A 13,981-nucleotide genomic window follows, 5' to 3' on the forward strand; every position below is an offset into this window, starting at 1 on the left:
GATGTTACTGTTGTTAGTGTCATTTTCTAAGTTGAATTCAAATCTAAGGCAATGATAAAATTGAAAAGGAAAAGGTAAAAGGATAAAGAAAATATAGGGGACAAAGTTTCAATTAAAGCTTTATTGGGAAGAGGATGAACTTATTTGATAATCACATATTGAATATATATTGTAGTCTTTATAAAGTTAACAAAAAATAAAACCCCACCTGCTAGTGAAAATGTAAAGTGAGGAGTCAGACTAAAATGATTTTGTATTGGGAAACAGAAAATATTGAAGAAATCTAACTATATGAAAAGGGTTAAGGTGCAAAAATACCAATGTTATCTCTAAAATTGGAAACCAAGAGCAATTTTATTTCTAACGTTGATAAATTGTATCAATTTAAAAAATAATTCATCAAACTGTCTTCTCAGTTATGAATCTTGTCATCTACACATCATTATGCAATTGGTGCATAATAATGAACAAAAATATTTGTGTTTTATAATAGTGTTTGAAATTGATCCAGTTTATCAATGTTAGGGATAAATTTGCTATTTGCTTCCAACGTTAAGGGTAAAATTGCACAATTTTAGACATTAGGAATGAAATTGCTCCTGACTCAAAACATTAGAAGTATTTTTGTACCTTAACCCATATGAAAATAAAACCATCACAAAAGCTATAGTGCAAGACATGTGTTTTCAACAAAAAGAACAATTAATGGCACCATGCTTATTTTGTTAAATATATATAAAAAAAACTAGTTTTTGGCCCGATTCATCTTAACATATAAATATTAATAAAAATATAATATAATAATTATAATTAATGATATAAAGGTGCTATATAAATTAAATATTATTATTTTATTTTCACATTTATTTTAAATAATTTTTTTATAGATAAATATAATAATATAATTAAAATTAATAAATTATATATTATATTATATTTTTTTATCAGTAAAAAAGGAGGAAGTGACACATCAGCTCCATCGTTACTGTTTTATATTATATATAGATTATTTAAAAGGATAGCAGAAACAAACACATCCTAAATCCTACTAGCTACAATTATTATCCATATATATAAAAGTAAGAGATACCACATATAATTAAGTGGAATATGATGTTACAAAATTCAAGTTGTTTCATTAGGTCATTTTCTATTAGCATAAAGAAACCAAATAAAACCTAAATTATTTCATTCCCTCACCAATGCCACTATATTCTACTCAACATGCAATAGTAGAATTTCCCTTTCATATATCTCTATGTCTCATATACACAAATATTTATCCATCCATATGTTTATGATTTGTTTCTTCTACCTCAAGCTTTATTTATTTCCCATATATATTCCTCTAAATGAGACCTCAATTTGGGAATCTCCATACCTCATTCTCATAAACACAATAAATCCATTAATAAAGCTATGCAAGAATATATGACATTGATAATGACATTGAAAGAGAGTCCACATGAATGACTAATTTTTCACTTTTTAGTAAAAAAATAGAATCATCTTAAATAAAATTAGGGTTGACTATATAAATTCTTTTCCTATATATATATATATAATAAACATTTTCCTTTTTTTTATTAAAACAAAAGAAATAAATAAATTATCCTTTTCATTAGAAAAACTAAAAACTAAATAAATAGATATAGTTAGAGGTGGCAAACTCGACACGCAATTTTAGTTTTTGGGTTTAACTTAGTAGATAATGTGTCATTTTTGGATTGACATTAATCTGACATGTAAATTTTGGATTGGGTTAAACGTTGATATGTTAACCCGAAAACGACACGAATAATTAAAATTATTATTATATTCGCTCGTATATTTATATGTCACTTTATTAATAAAGATAATAAAATTATAATTATTACTCGCAAATATGTTTCAAACCTCCTAAATTACTATAAACACATTACATAATACTCTAACATGATATTATCGGACTTTTCGATGGTCAGTGTTAACATACTAATCTAAAAAAGACATAAAATATTTAAAAATATTATCATATCTTCTTATATTTTTAAAAGTTGTCATTAATATATGCATAACAAAATTACATATAACCCGAAAACACGACACGAAATCGATACTAACCCGAACAAGTTAATACGATTGTGATACAAAAGTTTTTGGGTTTGAATTTGAGTTTACTCTTTTTAACACGAACCCGAAAATAACGTGATACGACACGAACACGATAATTGACATGTCTAGATATAACTATATATATATCATGTAACAATGCAATACGAATTACTCTACTTGATTTTTTTTTTTTTTTACATGGATGTATTTCTTAAAATTATATAATATTTACAAAACTATATCATTATATTATGATAATGAAAAATAATAAAAAAGAAAAGGAAGGGGGGCATCAATGTTTACAAAAAACCATAAAAGGATCCATCAAATGTCCATTATTAGTTAACAAGTTGGTGTTCTTTCTTCCATTAAAAAATAAAAATGAAAGACAGGTCACTGGACAACAAAGAAAACAAGAAAGGAATCACAATTCATTTGCCACTCTTCTGTGTATTTCTTGCTAGAGAGAGAGAGAAAGATGGATGGATCAAAGAAAGAAAGAGTGATTTATTTATATACTCTGACTGTATAGTATCCATGATTTGACATTTCAGTCCTCCTTTTGACTGCCAATTCTTCCTTTTTCCTCTATTCTTGTCAATCTTCCCAACTATATCCATTCCCTCCCCTACCTTTCTCTCTCTTCATTCTCTTCTCTTTTCTATAAATTTATGGAATAAAGTATCTAACATAGTCTCAATGTCTTTATTAAAGAGCTAATTTAACCTACCTCTTTATTAAAGAGCTAATTTAACCTTACCTACAAAACACACCATTTTAGTTTTAACATTTGTGAAATAAAGTAATTAAAGACTTTTATATATATATATATATATATAAAAGCTAAGACGCAAAAATACTCCTAACATTTTAGGTTAAGACCAATTTTACTCTAACGTTTAAAATCGTGCAATTTTACCCCTAACGTTGGAAGCCAAGAGCAATTTTATCCCTAACGTTGATAAATTTGGTCAATTTTAAATACTATTATAAAATACAGATATTTTTGTTCCTTATTCTACACCAATCGCATAACAATTCGTTATAAAAAAAGGGATTTAATGTTTTTTTTATAATCCCAAGCCAAATCAAAATCGACGAGCCAATCCATGGATTCATTCTCAACCTTAGATAGAGCCATTTCCTCCCTCCATCCACTGCGTTCTCCAAGAATAGGATTCTAATCCATGCGGAAGGGAAAGCCACCTGAATAAAGGCGATCCAAACCATCCTTATTGGGACCAATCAGAAACCACTTCATGTTGAAACTCTTAAAACTATCCTTTATCTTGATCAAGAAGGTGGTTCGTTTCCTATCCATTTCCCAGATAATGAGATCATCCACAATCCCATCTTGGGCTTATATAATATAGGCGACGAAATATGGCCCTATTCAACTAAATATTAAAGTCATAAGCAACCTTGACGAAAGCAAGAAACCCCACCTAGGAGTTCGGGGGAGATCTAAGAAGGACAAAGTGTGAATTCCGTCAAAATATCCTCCACACTTCTCATAAGGGGAAGTCGTAGCCCCATCTCCACATGTTGGGTATAAATACACAAGTAACCTCGGCGGCTAGACCCTACTCGACAGGCTGGGGTAGGGGAAAAACGTGCATCCTTTGTAGATCGGGATAACCTTCAACGAATGACTTAATCTTCACCACGGTTAGCGTATATGGCTACTCTTCAGCATGCAAATAAACCTTCTCCGCCTTTTTCTTCCCAGCGGACCTATCGACTTTAGAGGCTTTCTTAGGGTTTTGTTTTTTAGGAGCCATAACTAGAAAAGGAAAACGGAGAAAAAAAGAAAAAGACAGAAAAAGTAGTTACACTTAAAATCGGAAATCACCAGGGAAAGTTCCAGTAAAAAAACGAGGCAAGAAAGAGAGCAATGAGTAAAAAAAAAAACTCTCAACAAAACTCTACCATTTTATACAGTTGGAAAGACAGCCGAAGCGACGAGCCTTATGATTACTTATTAACAACGATTAAAAAAGCATTAAATTCCTCTAGCACGAACCCACAAAAATCGTAATACCGCTCCACATGGCACATAAGGAGAAACTGCCATCAACTCGAAAGGCGTCCAAAAGTACAAAAAGACATGCCCTGATAGTTGCATTTATGAGCGTTGGATGAGGGGCAAATCAACTGTGAGGAGTCCGCAAAATCTCCTTATCAATCCCCCACCATCAACTTATCAAGAAACGACAAAGTACACGCTTCCCAAAGCCAATGATTTCTCATCATAAAGAGCGCTAAATTAGACCCGAGGGAGATATATGATATCAAGCAAATATAATTCTGCCGCGTGGCACTGCAGAAGCCCGAACTTATTCTTAAAAAATAGAATATGTAACGTCTCCTCAACTAAATACAATAAAACGATTGCATACCAGAAACTTGACTCGGAAAGTCTCGCTAGACATAGTCAAGGATCGAGTCGCTACCATAATCACACCATATCTCATGAATCATGGGACAAATGGCCTTGAGGGATACAGGTCTCGATATCTGGACACACTTCCTTCAATCAACACGAGGCATGTGGCCCACCCCGCGTCACAATCTGTAATCGGCTTCTACAACTTAACATCACTATAAGTAGAGTAAGCTTAACTCGAGGTAAACAAATGCATTTCTTTCCATTAAACTTACATTATAGTTTTGTTTACTGATTGTGATTATCCTCCAATATCAGATATCGATGCAGTTTCGCCATACAATGACCCATTTAATCTTTCAAAATTCACACATCAACTACTTAAAAAAAAATTAGTTACCTTTTCTTTTTAACCTGCAAGACATAACTTTTTGTCCCTATATCTAGCTAAGTTTTAACTTTTGGTCTATAAGCTTTTACTTTAGTAAAATTTAATATACAGTTACCTAGTCAACATAAAACATTTTAAATACCTTAATAAAATAAATAAATGTACTATACATCCAGAAAAATAAGTGGTCACTCAATCCATTTAATTTTCTCTCTCTCTCTAAAAATAGCTAATCATTTGATTTGAATAATTAAAATTGTAAATAAATAAATAAACATAGTATAGTATATAATGTTATGTCCATCAGTGAAAACCTTCTCCATGCACCCACTAACCAAAGGTAAATCGCATCACAAAAAGCTGTTACATTTGTACCATATTGAAAAGCTCCTTTCATGGAAATAAATATAAATTATTCTGTTTTAATTATTTAATTTAATTTAATGTATGATCAGAAGATGGGTGTAGGGTAAAGGGTAAGGGTAGATAGATACATCCTTTTCATTGTCCATTTGTTACTCTTAACAAAAGGAATGAATTATTGACAAACATCCACATGGATATAATAAATATTATGCTCTTTCTTTCATTTACTGTTTTTATGCTACCTAAAGTAGAAAATTTTCTTGTTTCTTCTCCTTCATCCACATATAGTTAGTTAGTACCACTTAATTTAACTAATCTTTGTGAGGAAATACAACATAATAGGAAAATTGTATATGGATAAAAAAATATTGTTATTTTTTATTTTTAATTTAATGTTATTAATAGGAGTTACTCATTAGCCGTCTTAGCTCAGTTGATAGAGCGCATGGCTTTTAACCATGTGGTCGTGGGTTCGATTTCCACAGACGGCGTATGTTTTTTATTCTAAAAGGGGATAGACCCTTTCGGTAGGAGTTAGATGTCCGAGACTTGAAGAAAACCTTAGTGTCGTATGGGGTTTTGGCGGAAATAGTTGAAAAGAAATACCCCATTCGGTAGGAGTTGGTTATTGGTGATAACAATGGGTCGATGTTATACAAATCATTAGGAAAATCATACTTTTTAGTCAAGGTAATTTTTCTCTTATAATATACTTTAATTTTACTCATAAGCCGTCTTAGCTCAGCCGGTAGAGTGCATGGCTTTTAACCATGTGGTCGTGGGTTCGATTCCCACAGACGGCGTATGTTTTTTATTCTAAAAGGGGATAGACCCTTTCGGTAGGAGTTAGATGTCCGAGACTTGAAGAAAACCTTAGTGTCGTATGGGGTTTTGGCCGGAAATAGTTGAAAAGAAATACCCCATTCGGTAGGAGTTGGTTATTGGTGATAACAATGGGTCGATGTTATACAAATCATTAGGAAAATCATACTTTTTAGTCAAGGTAATTTTTCTCTTATAATATACTTTAATTTTACTCATAAGCTGTCTTAGCTCAGTTGGTAGAGCACATGGCTTTTAACCATGTGGTCGTGGGTTTGATTCCCACAGACGGCGTATGATTTTTTTTCCCGATAGCTTATAGGGCGTATTGACGGGATGCTAAAAGGGGATAGATCCCATTCGGTAGGAGTTGGTTATTGGTGATAACAATGGGTCGATGTTATACAAATCATTAGGGGAATCATACTTTTCAGTCAAGGTAATTTTTCTCTTATAATATACTTTAATTTTACTCATAAGCCGTCTTAGCTCAGTTGGTAGAGCGCATGGCTTTTAACCATGTGGTCGTGGGTTCGATTCCCACAGACGGCGTATGATTTTTTTTCCCGACTTGGAGAAACCTAGGTGCCACACGAGGTTTTGGCCGGAAAGAGTTAGAAAGAAGATTTGGTAATTTTTCTCTTATAATATACTTTAATTTTACTCGTAAGCCGTCTTAGCTCGGTTGGTAGAGCGCATGGCTTTTAACCATGTGGTCGTGGGTTCGATTTCCACACACGGCGTATGATTTTTTTCCCGACTTGGAGAAACCTAGGTGCCACACGACACGAGGTTTTGGCCGGAAACAGTTGGAAAGAAGATTTGGTGATAACAATCATGAAGGGGAGGGGGTTTCCATAGGGTGAAAGAAGATTTGGTGATAACAATCATGAAGGGGAGGGGGTTTCCATAGGGTGAAACTTTATGGACACTATGGGCTCCAAGATAGCTTATAAGGCGTATTGACTGGATGCTAAAAGGGGATAGACCCCATTCGGTAGGAGTTAGTTATTGGTGATAACAATGGGTCGATGTTATACAAATCATTAGGGGAATCATACTTTTCAGTCAAGGTAATTTTTCGCTTATAATATACTTTAATTTTACTCATAAGCCGTTTTAGCTCAACTGATAGAGCGCATGGCTTTTAACCATGTGGTCGAGAGTTGAAAAGAAGATTTGGTGATAACAATGAGCTGATGTTATACAAAATCATTAGAGGAGTCATACTTTTTAGTCAAGAAATTTTTCCTCTTATAATATACTTTAATAAATTCAAGATATATTAGGATGAACTTTCCTTTTTTAAGGCCATTTCCTATTTGTCATTGTAATGCTCCAAGATAATATGCATCAATTGTTGTTAATAATGCATAACTTCATGGTACTATGGATAATGAGATATATTTTTTGCCACCTCAGTGATATGCAAAGGCATCAAAGGGGAAGTATGTAAACTGATCAAGTCTCTATATGGTCTGAAAGAGGATGACACACAATGGCAAAGAGTGTTATCCTCCAAGCTTGTTGGTTTTGGGTTCATCACGTCTGAAAATGATCACTGCTTGTTCCTTAAACCTAATAAAGCGATTCTCATTTCAGCTATTATTGGATTTTGAAAATTCTTGAACCAGACCATATACCTGAATAAAAAGATTCAAAATTGTTGGATTGAACCGTTGACTTTATCTTTAGGATCGAATCGAATTGTACGCTGATTTAATTGGATACGATTACAGAGATTTTCAAATTACTAATATTATTAAGTAAATATGTTAGAGATTTTGTAACTAGATTGAATATCTGAAAAAAAAGATCAAGAATTGGATTGGACAGCTGACTCTATCTTTAGGACCGAACTGAATTGTACCGTTCACTTTATTAGATACAATTCTAGAGATTTTCAAATCGCCAAATTGTACCGAACCGTACTCACCCTAGTTGTTTTGGCACCATTTGTTAGCTTGATGCAAAGTTACATTTTACTTCTTCATATACGTTTTTTTTTTTTTTTTTTTGTGTTTTCATTTTGTATAAAATACCAAACTCCATGTACCCATAGCTTCTTGAGTTTAATCAATAAGATTACTTCACAATCTTTTCATTAATAACTTTGATTCATTATTAGTATATATATAATAAATCATAAACCATAAATGTATGAATTATTAGTAGAGAAAAGAAATGAAATTTATAACTTGGTCTACATTTACCTTTGAGGAGACATCTAAGTAACATTGATAGAAATTAAAGAGAGAAAAAAGAGCAAAGTTCACAGTAATTAACACTAATTAACCCTTAATTAATTCCCTTTTCTCAATTACTAATTCTACATGACACTAGTGCAAAATCCATCATCTAGTGGATTCATTATCTTGCTCAATTTCAGAGGCAGGATCATCATCTTCTTCTTCAAAAGAATCAATACCATAAGCAGCATGGCCATGTCCAAATGATTTGATATGATCTTTTAAAGACCTTTTGTGCTTAAAATCAGAACCACAAGTGCAATACCAAAGTTTGCCACAATTCTTCTCATGGGTTCTCCAATCACCTCTAACAGCAAAAGCTTTGCCACATTTTCTGCACATAAATGGCTTAATTCCATGCTTTCTCTTGTAATGAGTTTGAAGTGTTCTAAAGTCTTTGAGAGGCTTTGATCTTGGATGATCAATGTTGTTCCTACAACCTGGGGAACAACAATAACAAGGAAGTCTAAGCATTGCAGTTGGTTGAGTTCCTCTTAGTGATTCTGGCCCTTTTCTGTATTGAGATCCATGCCCCCACATATGCATCTACACAATGGAAATATATTATATTTCCAATCATATTAGAGAGAAGAAAAGAAAAAGGAAAGAGGTTATGCAATTAAGTAAAGGAACCAATTTGATTTGCTAATGAAAAGAAGAGAAAAAGATAACAACTTTACATTAATTCTTTGTACCCTAATTACAATTTTTTACATTTTGGGTTATGGTATGAAATGAATTTTGAAATTAGGTATTTTCATTTGTAAAGATTTTGCATGTATATGTATTGCATGCAATTTATACCTCTATTAACTAAATTGTTTAAACAAAAATAGATAAAAAAAACTATAAAAAGGAGAATCGAACGGGCACTAAGCCACTGAATAAAACCGAGTTGGAAAAATAAACAATTATTTCGGTTTGAGAAATGCTACAATATTCTTGGAGCAGTATACTCGATTAATAAATTAATGTTATGAATTAGTACATGTTTATTTCTTAACATAAATCATCTCCTATGAAATCTTATGCATTTTCTTTTATTGATCGGTTATATTACTCCGCGAGTACAATAGAAGTTCCCCGTACCCTTTTTTTCGCGCTAGAATCCGAAATCAATCAGAAAAAATAAAATAAAAAAAGTTGTATAGAATATACAAGATCCATAGAAAATCTATGTATATTTACATTGAAAACCTCCTAAATCAATGGTAAATTTATGATATTAATCATTGATTCAGCTATACAAGGTAAAACATGCCATTTGAGAAACTTTTCTCTGCTGATTAGGGCATATGAAAGACATACTTGATTAAGCCTTGAACAAGAAAGATTAAAGCTTGATTAGGAGCAAAAAATTGAAATGTGGGTATGATTTTGATCTACAGGTAATTGAGAAAAACTGGTTGTAGCATTGTAGCTTAGCTTAGCTAGGGCATTTTTCTTGAAGAAGTGAGATGAATATCTGAGCCAAGGGATCGATGTATTGTGGTTTTACACAGTAGCCAATGTGAAAAAAATTCACAAATTTCGAGGTGAAAAAAAAAGCACAGTGTGACTGATGAGTAGTTCAATCACATAAAGAGAGCTACTGATCTTATTCTCATTTTTGGACCAGGTAGATTTATCTTACTTTTTTATTCTTATTTTTTAAATCCCAAAGCCAACAAATCATGCAAAAAGAAGGAAGTAGAAGAAGATGATCATCATCATGACAGTAGTAATTAATTTTTTAATTAATTTACAAAGAAAAATCCATTAGTCAAAAAGGAAACATATCTGATATTGTCTCCTAAAGAATAAAGTATATTTCCATCCATTTCTAACATGATAACACGATTTACCGAAACAATCCGCTTTACACGACTCGTTTTGATACTCCTATTGAAGTATCGAAGAAAGAAAAGATAAACCCTAACCAGAAGACCCATAAAAATTGGTTGAATCCATCATGGATAGTTTAGATTATACCTGAGATAACACGATTATGACACGATAATCCGTTTTGATACTGTTATTTAAGTGGAGAAGAAAAAGAAAAAGAAAAACCCTAACAGAAGGACCCATTTCATTCCTTATTTCAAAAGTGAAAAATTGGTTGAAATCCAGCACAGAAAGGAAAGTGTACAAGCAAAAGGGATAGATTAGATTAGATTAGATAGGAATGGGGTTGAAGTTTTCACTTTTTCTTCTGCAAAAATCAAAAGGAGAATCATAGAAAGGGATAGGAGAGGAAGAGAAAAGAGAAAGAAAAAGTTTCCATCTTTATCTTTATTTTTTTCCTTCAATCATAATAGGGTTAATTCAAAATCATTAATTTCATAAAAAAACTAAAATAATACCTGCATGTTATTGTATCTGTTGAAGGTTTTGAAGCAAAGTGGGCAAGAAAACTGAGTAGGACCAATCAGAATCTGAGCAGGAGTAGGAATCCAATACTGACCCTTGTTTAAACTGCTACTTTGATACCCAGAATTAGCAACTGTAACTTCTTCTTTATCTGATGATGATATCTCAGTAGAGCTAGAAAAGCTTGAAATCAGATCATGAGCAGCAGAACTAGGTAACCCTAAATGAAGAGCAACAGAAACAGCTTCATCTTCAAACATAAACCCTTGATTTTTCCCCTTTTCCATTTCAGAATACTCTCCTTGCTGTTCTTCATGTCTTGTGGGGCTTAAACTGAGGAGTTGCAGAGGCTCTCTTGTAGGGGGGGAAGGAGGTGATGATTGATGGAAAGAATTTGAGTAAAGATTGTAGTAAAAAGAGGGATTAATGGAAGAAGATGGAGATGGAGAAGGAGAAGAAGAGAAGTGATGTAAATGGTTAATGTTATAAGACCATCCATTGAAGTGGTTAGAATAGGGATCAGCCATGATGATTGCAAGTAGGATGATGAGAAGAAAAGGGAAAGTTAGTGAAATTGAGTGAAAAAGTTTGAAGAATTGAAGAGGAAGATTGATGAATCAAGGTTGGTAAAGTGAACCCAAATTGAGTTAAAAAGGAGAGACAAGATGGCTGACTAAACAATGGAGAAAAATATAATAATTATTAAAAAATCTGTGTTCAATTTTAATATATAAAGAGGAGAGGAAAATAATAATAATGAAGAAATTAAATTAAATTAACATAAGGTGAGAAAGTGGAGGTGATAATGTTTAAATCTTGGGACTTGAAAGAACAAGGTATACGTATGGAACAGTGTGTGAAAAGATTGTGAAATGGGGAAAAAAAACAAAATATATATAATATAATGTATTATGTATGTAATTCCATATGCATTAAAAAAAAGTTTACTAAAAAGGAAAAGAAATCCAGAGGTTTGTATTTTTCTATTTTTGTTAGTTGAATTTTTTATTTTTTATTTTCATACAGAATTATTTGTGAATTATAATTATATTTACTAATTAAATTTTTAATTAGTAAAAAAATTAATTATGAATATCTTTTTTTGGTAAACTTATGAATATCATTTATTAATATTGCGTTATTTGTTATTTATTTCATCCGTATTTAGAATTACATTAATAGTTCAAATTCAAAGAGCCGTACTTTCAGATGCAAATGAAATGTATAGAAATTTGTAATTTGTATTGATTGAGATTTTAAACTTTTAATTTGAAATGTTAATTTTTTTTATCAATTATAATTGCATAAATTGTTAATAACTAGAAAACTTGATTATATAGCATTATTCATTTCATTTAACCGTTTGAATTTTGTTTAAAAAAAGAAATAGTTTGATTTTTTTTAATGTTTGATATGATTTTAGAGAAAGTGTAAAAACATTATTTCCAATTTTAATAAACAATAGTACAATTTTAGATAAAAATGAAACAAGTTGATAATGCTCTGATGACGGTTGAAATCCTTTCTACGTCTGGAGTGAGATAAAAAAAAGGATCAAGACGGGACCAGTGACTGACAATCATACATCATCGATACTTAATTTAGCAAAGTTTAGAAAGATGAACACTAAACAATTGGATAAGAAATACAATACGTATTTAGAATTACATTAATAGTTTCAATTCAAAGAATTGTATTTTCAGGTGCAAATGAAATGTATAGAAATTCGTAATTTTTGTTGATTAAGATCTTAATCTTTTAATTTAACATGTTAAGTTTTTTTATCAATTATAATTGCACTATTAAATTATTAATAACTAGAAAAATTGATTATATATATATCATTATTCATTCATTTTTCAATGTATTTTTAACCGTTTGAATTTTGTTTAAGAAAAGAAATAGTTTGATTTTTTTTAATGTTTGATATGACTTTAGAGAAAGTGTAAAAACATTATTTCTAATTTTAATAAACAATACAATTTTAGATACAAATGAAACAAGTTGATAATGCTCTGATGACGGCTGAAATCCTTTCTACGTCCGGAGTAAGATAAAAAATGATCAAGACGGAACCGGTGACTGACGATCATACGTCGATACTTAATTTAGCAAAGTTTAGAAAAATAAATACTAAACAATTGGATAAGAATTACAATAGATTTCTATATGTATCTTGACTGTAATGTCACGATCTATTTATAGGAAGCTAGAGGAAAATCTGTTATTCGGTGAAAGATGTGCATGCATCCTAGCTTCTCTTGAGGACGGATGTGACTCCTGACATATGTAATTTAGATAGTTTGTAATATCAAACCGTAATCCTAAATTCTAGACGTAGATTAAGAATCATACTTGGAAGCAAATTCGGAAAACATCTTATTAGTACATGTATCCAGGTGGTTATTTACTCCAATACGGTATGATTTCAAGACTCTCTTACATCCTACAACTCTCCATTATTAATATATTCATATGATATCACAACTTTTACTTGTTCATATTAAAATACGAAGGAGGTGAAGATGTTTTTATCCAAGAAACAAATATATAAAAGTGATCAAATTAAGACAAAATCTGAAATTAAGATTGGAAGATAAATAAATAGAGGGATGTTTTGTCGTAATATGAATAAGAATGGTGAAAAATGCAAACATTGGGAAGCAAATAGTCTCAAGGAAAGGCAGCAGTAGCTTTGGTGGGCGAGCCTTGGTCGGCTCTTCTGAGTACCTTCTCCTACACTGTCCCAACCAAACCCACTGTTTACCCTCTTCTTCTTCAGCCCCACATGGTTTTATCCCATTCTCTGCAATTCTTATAGTAAATTCCAACTACTGTATTCACTTCATACTCATCCTACAAATGTACTAAAACTAATCTGTACATTTTTAATAACACAATTTATGGAAATAGATATGCTTCACACTTTGTCATTTTCATTGTATAGGTTAAAGAATTGGGATTGGATTGGATGTTAAAGTTTGAAAATAATCTCACTATTAAAGTTAATTTTGCTGAAATTGGAAACGAAAAGAATTCGATTTGGTGATAACTCTTTACATTCGATATTTGCATATGATAGGTTTGCAACAATTTGAACTTTCCGTTGTGAAAGTACATTTAATTTACATATGATGTTCTTAAACTATTCTATCGTTTTTGTAAACGATAATATACCTCACACAAATACCAATATAATATGATTTTGGTTTTCATAGTTATGTTCGTTACGGTTGGAACATCATTTGGTTCTTAGGTCTTATAGAATTATGCCTCGTTAGTCTCATTTGAAACCACCTTACTTCACTCTCACACAAGTAATTA

The 13,981-nt window shown here is 31.5% G+C and overlaps 1 protein-coding gene and 4 non-coding genes across 5 annotated transcripts; 4 read left to right on the forward strand and 1 right to left on the reverse strand.

Moving 5' to 3' along the window:
- Nucleotides 1–5,655: 5,655 nt before the first annotated feature.
- Nucleotides 5,656–5,728, forward strand: TRNAK-UUU (transfer RNA lysine (anticodon UUU)). Its single transcript has one exon. It is a non-coding gene; the product is annotated as a tRNA-Lys (tRNA).
- Nucleotides 5,729–5,967: 239 nt separating this feature from the next.
- On the forward strand, nt 5,968–6,040 carry TRNAK-UUU (transfer RNA lysine (anticodon UUU)). The gene has a single exon. It is a non-coding gene; the product is annotated as a tRNA-Lys (tRNA).
- A 240-nt stretch (nt 6,041–6,280) lies between these two features.
- On the forward strand, nt 6,281–6,353 carry TRNAK-UUU (transfer RNA lysine (anticodon UUU)). The gene has a single exon. It is a non-coding gene; the product is annotated as a tRNA-Lys (tRNA).
- A 185-nt stretch (nt 6,354–6,538) lies between these two features.
- On the forward strand, nt 6,539–6,611 carry TRNAK-UUU (transfer RNA lysine (anticodon UUU)). The gene has a single exon. It is a non-coding gene; the product is annotated as a tRNA-Lys (tRNA).
- Nucleotides 6,612–8,224: 1,613 nt separating this feature from the next.
- LOC136222827 (zinc finger protein WIP2-like) lies at nt 8,225–11,363 on the reverse strand. The gene is made up of 2 exons (XM_066010534.1): nt 10,651–11,363; nt 8,225–8,854 (listed from the first exon to the last, which is right to left on the reverse strand). The coding sequence occupies exons 1-2, from the start codon at nt 11,182–11,184 to the stop codon at nt 8,414–8,416; spliced, it is 975 nt and encodes a 324-aa protein (XP_065866606.1). The 5' UTR covers nt 11,185–11,363; the 3' UTR covers nt 8,225–8,413.
- Nucleotides 11,364–13,981: the final 2,618 nt, after the last annotated feature.

This window comes from Euphorbia lathyris, chromosome 1 (assembly GCF_963576675.1).
Source record: "Euphorbia lathyris chromosome 1, ddEupLath1.1, whole genome shotgun sequence".
In the NCBI taxonomy this organism is placed as follows: domain Eukaryota; kingdom Viridiplantae; phylum Streptophyta; class Magnoliopsida; order Malpighiales; family Euphorbiaceae; genus Euphorbia; species Euphorbia lathyris.

Excerpts from the sequence above, each read along its gene's own strand:
- LOC136222827 (XM_066010534.1), bottom strand. The coding sequence starts at position 11,184 with ATGGCTGATCCCTATTCTAACCACTTCAATGGATGGTCTTATAACATT. Across the intron at positions 8,855-10,650 it reads ACAGATACAATAACATGCAG|ATGCATATGTGGGGGCATGG; the intron begins GTATTATTTTAG and ends TCCATTGTGTAG.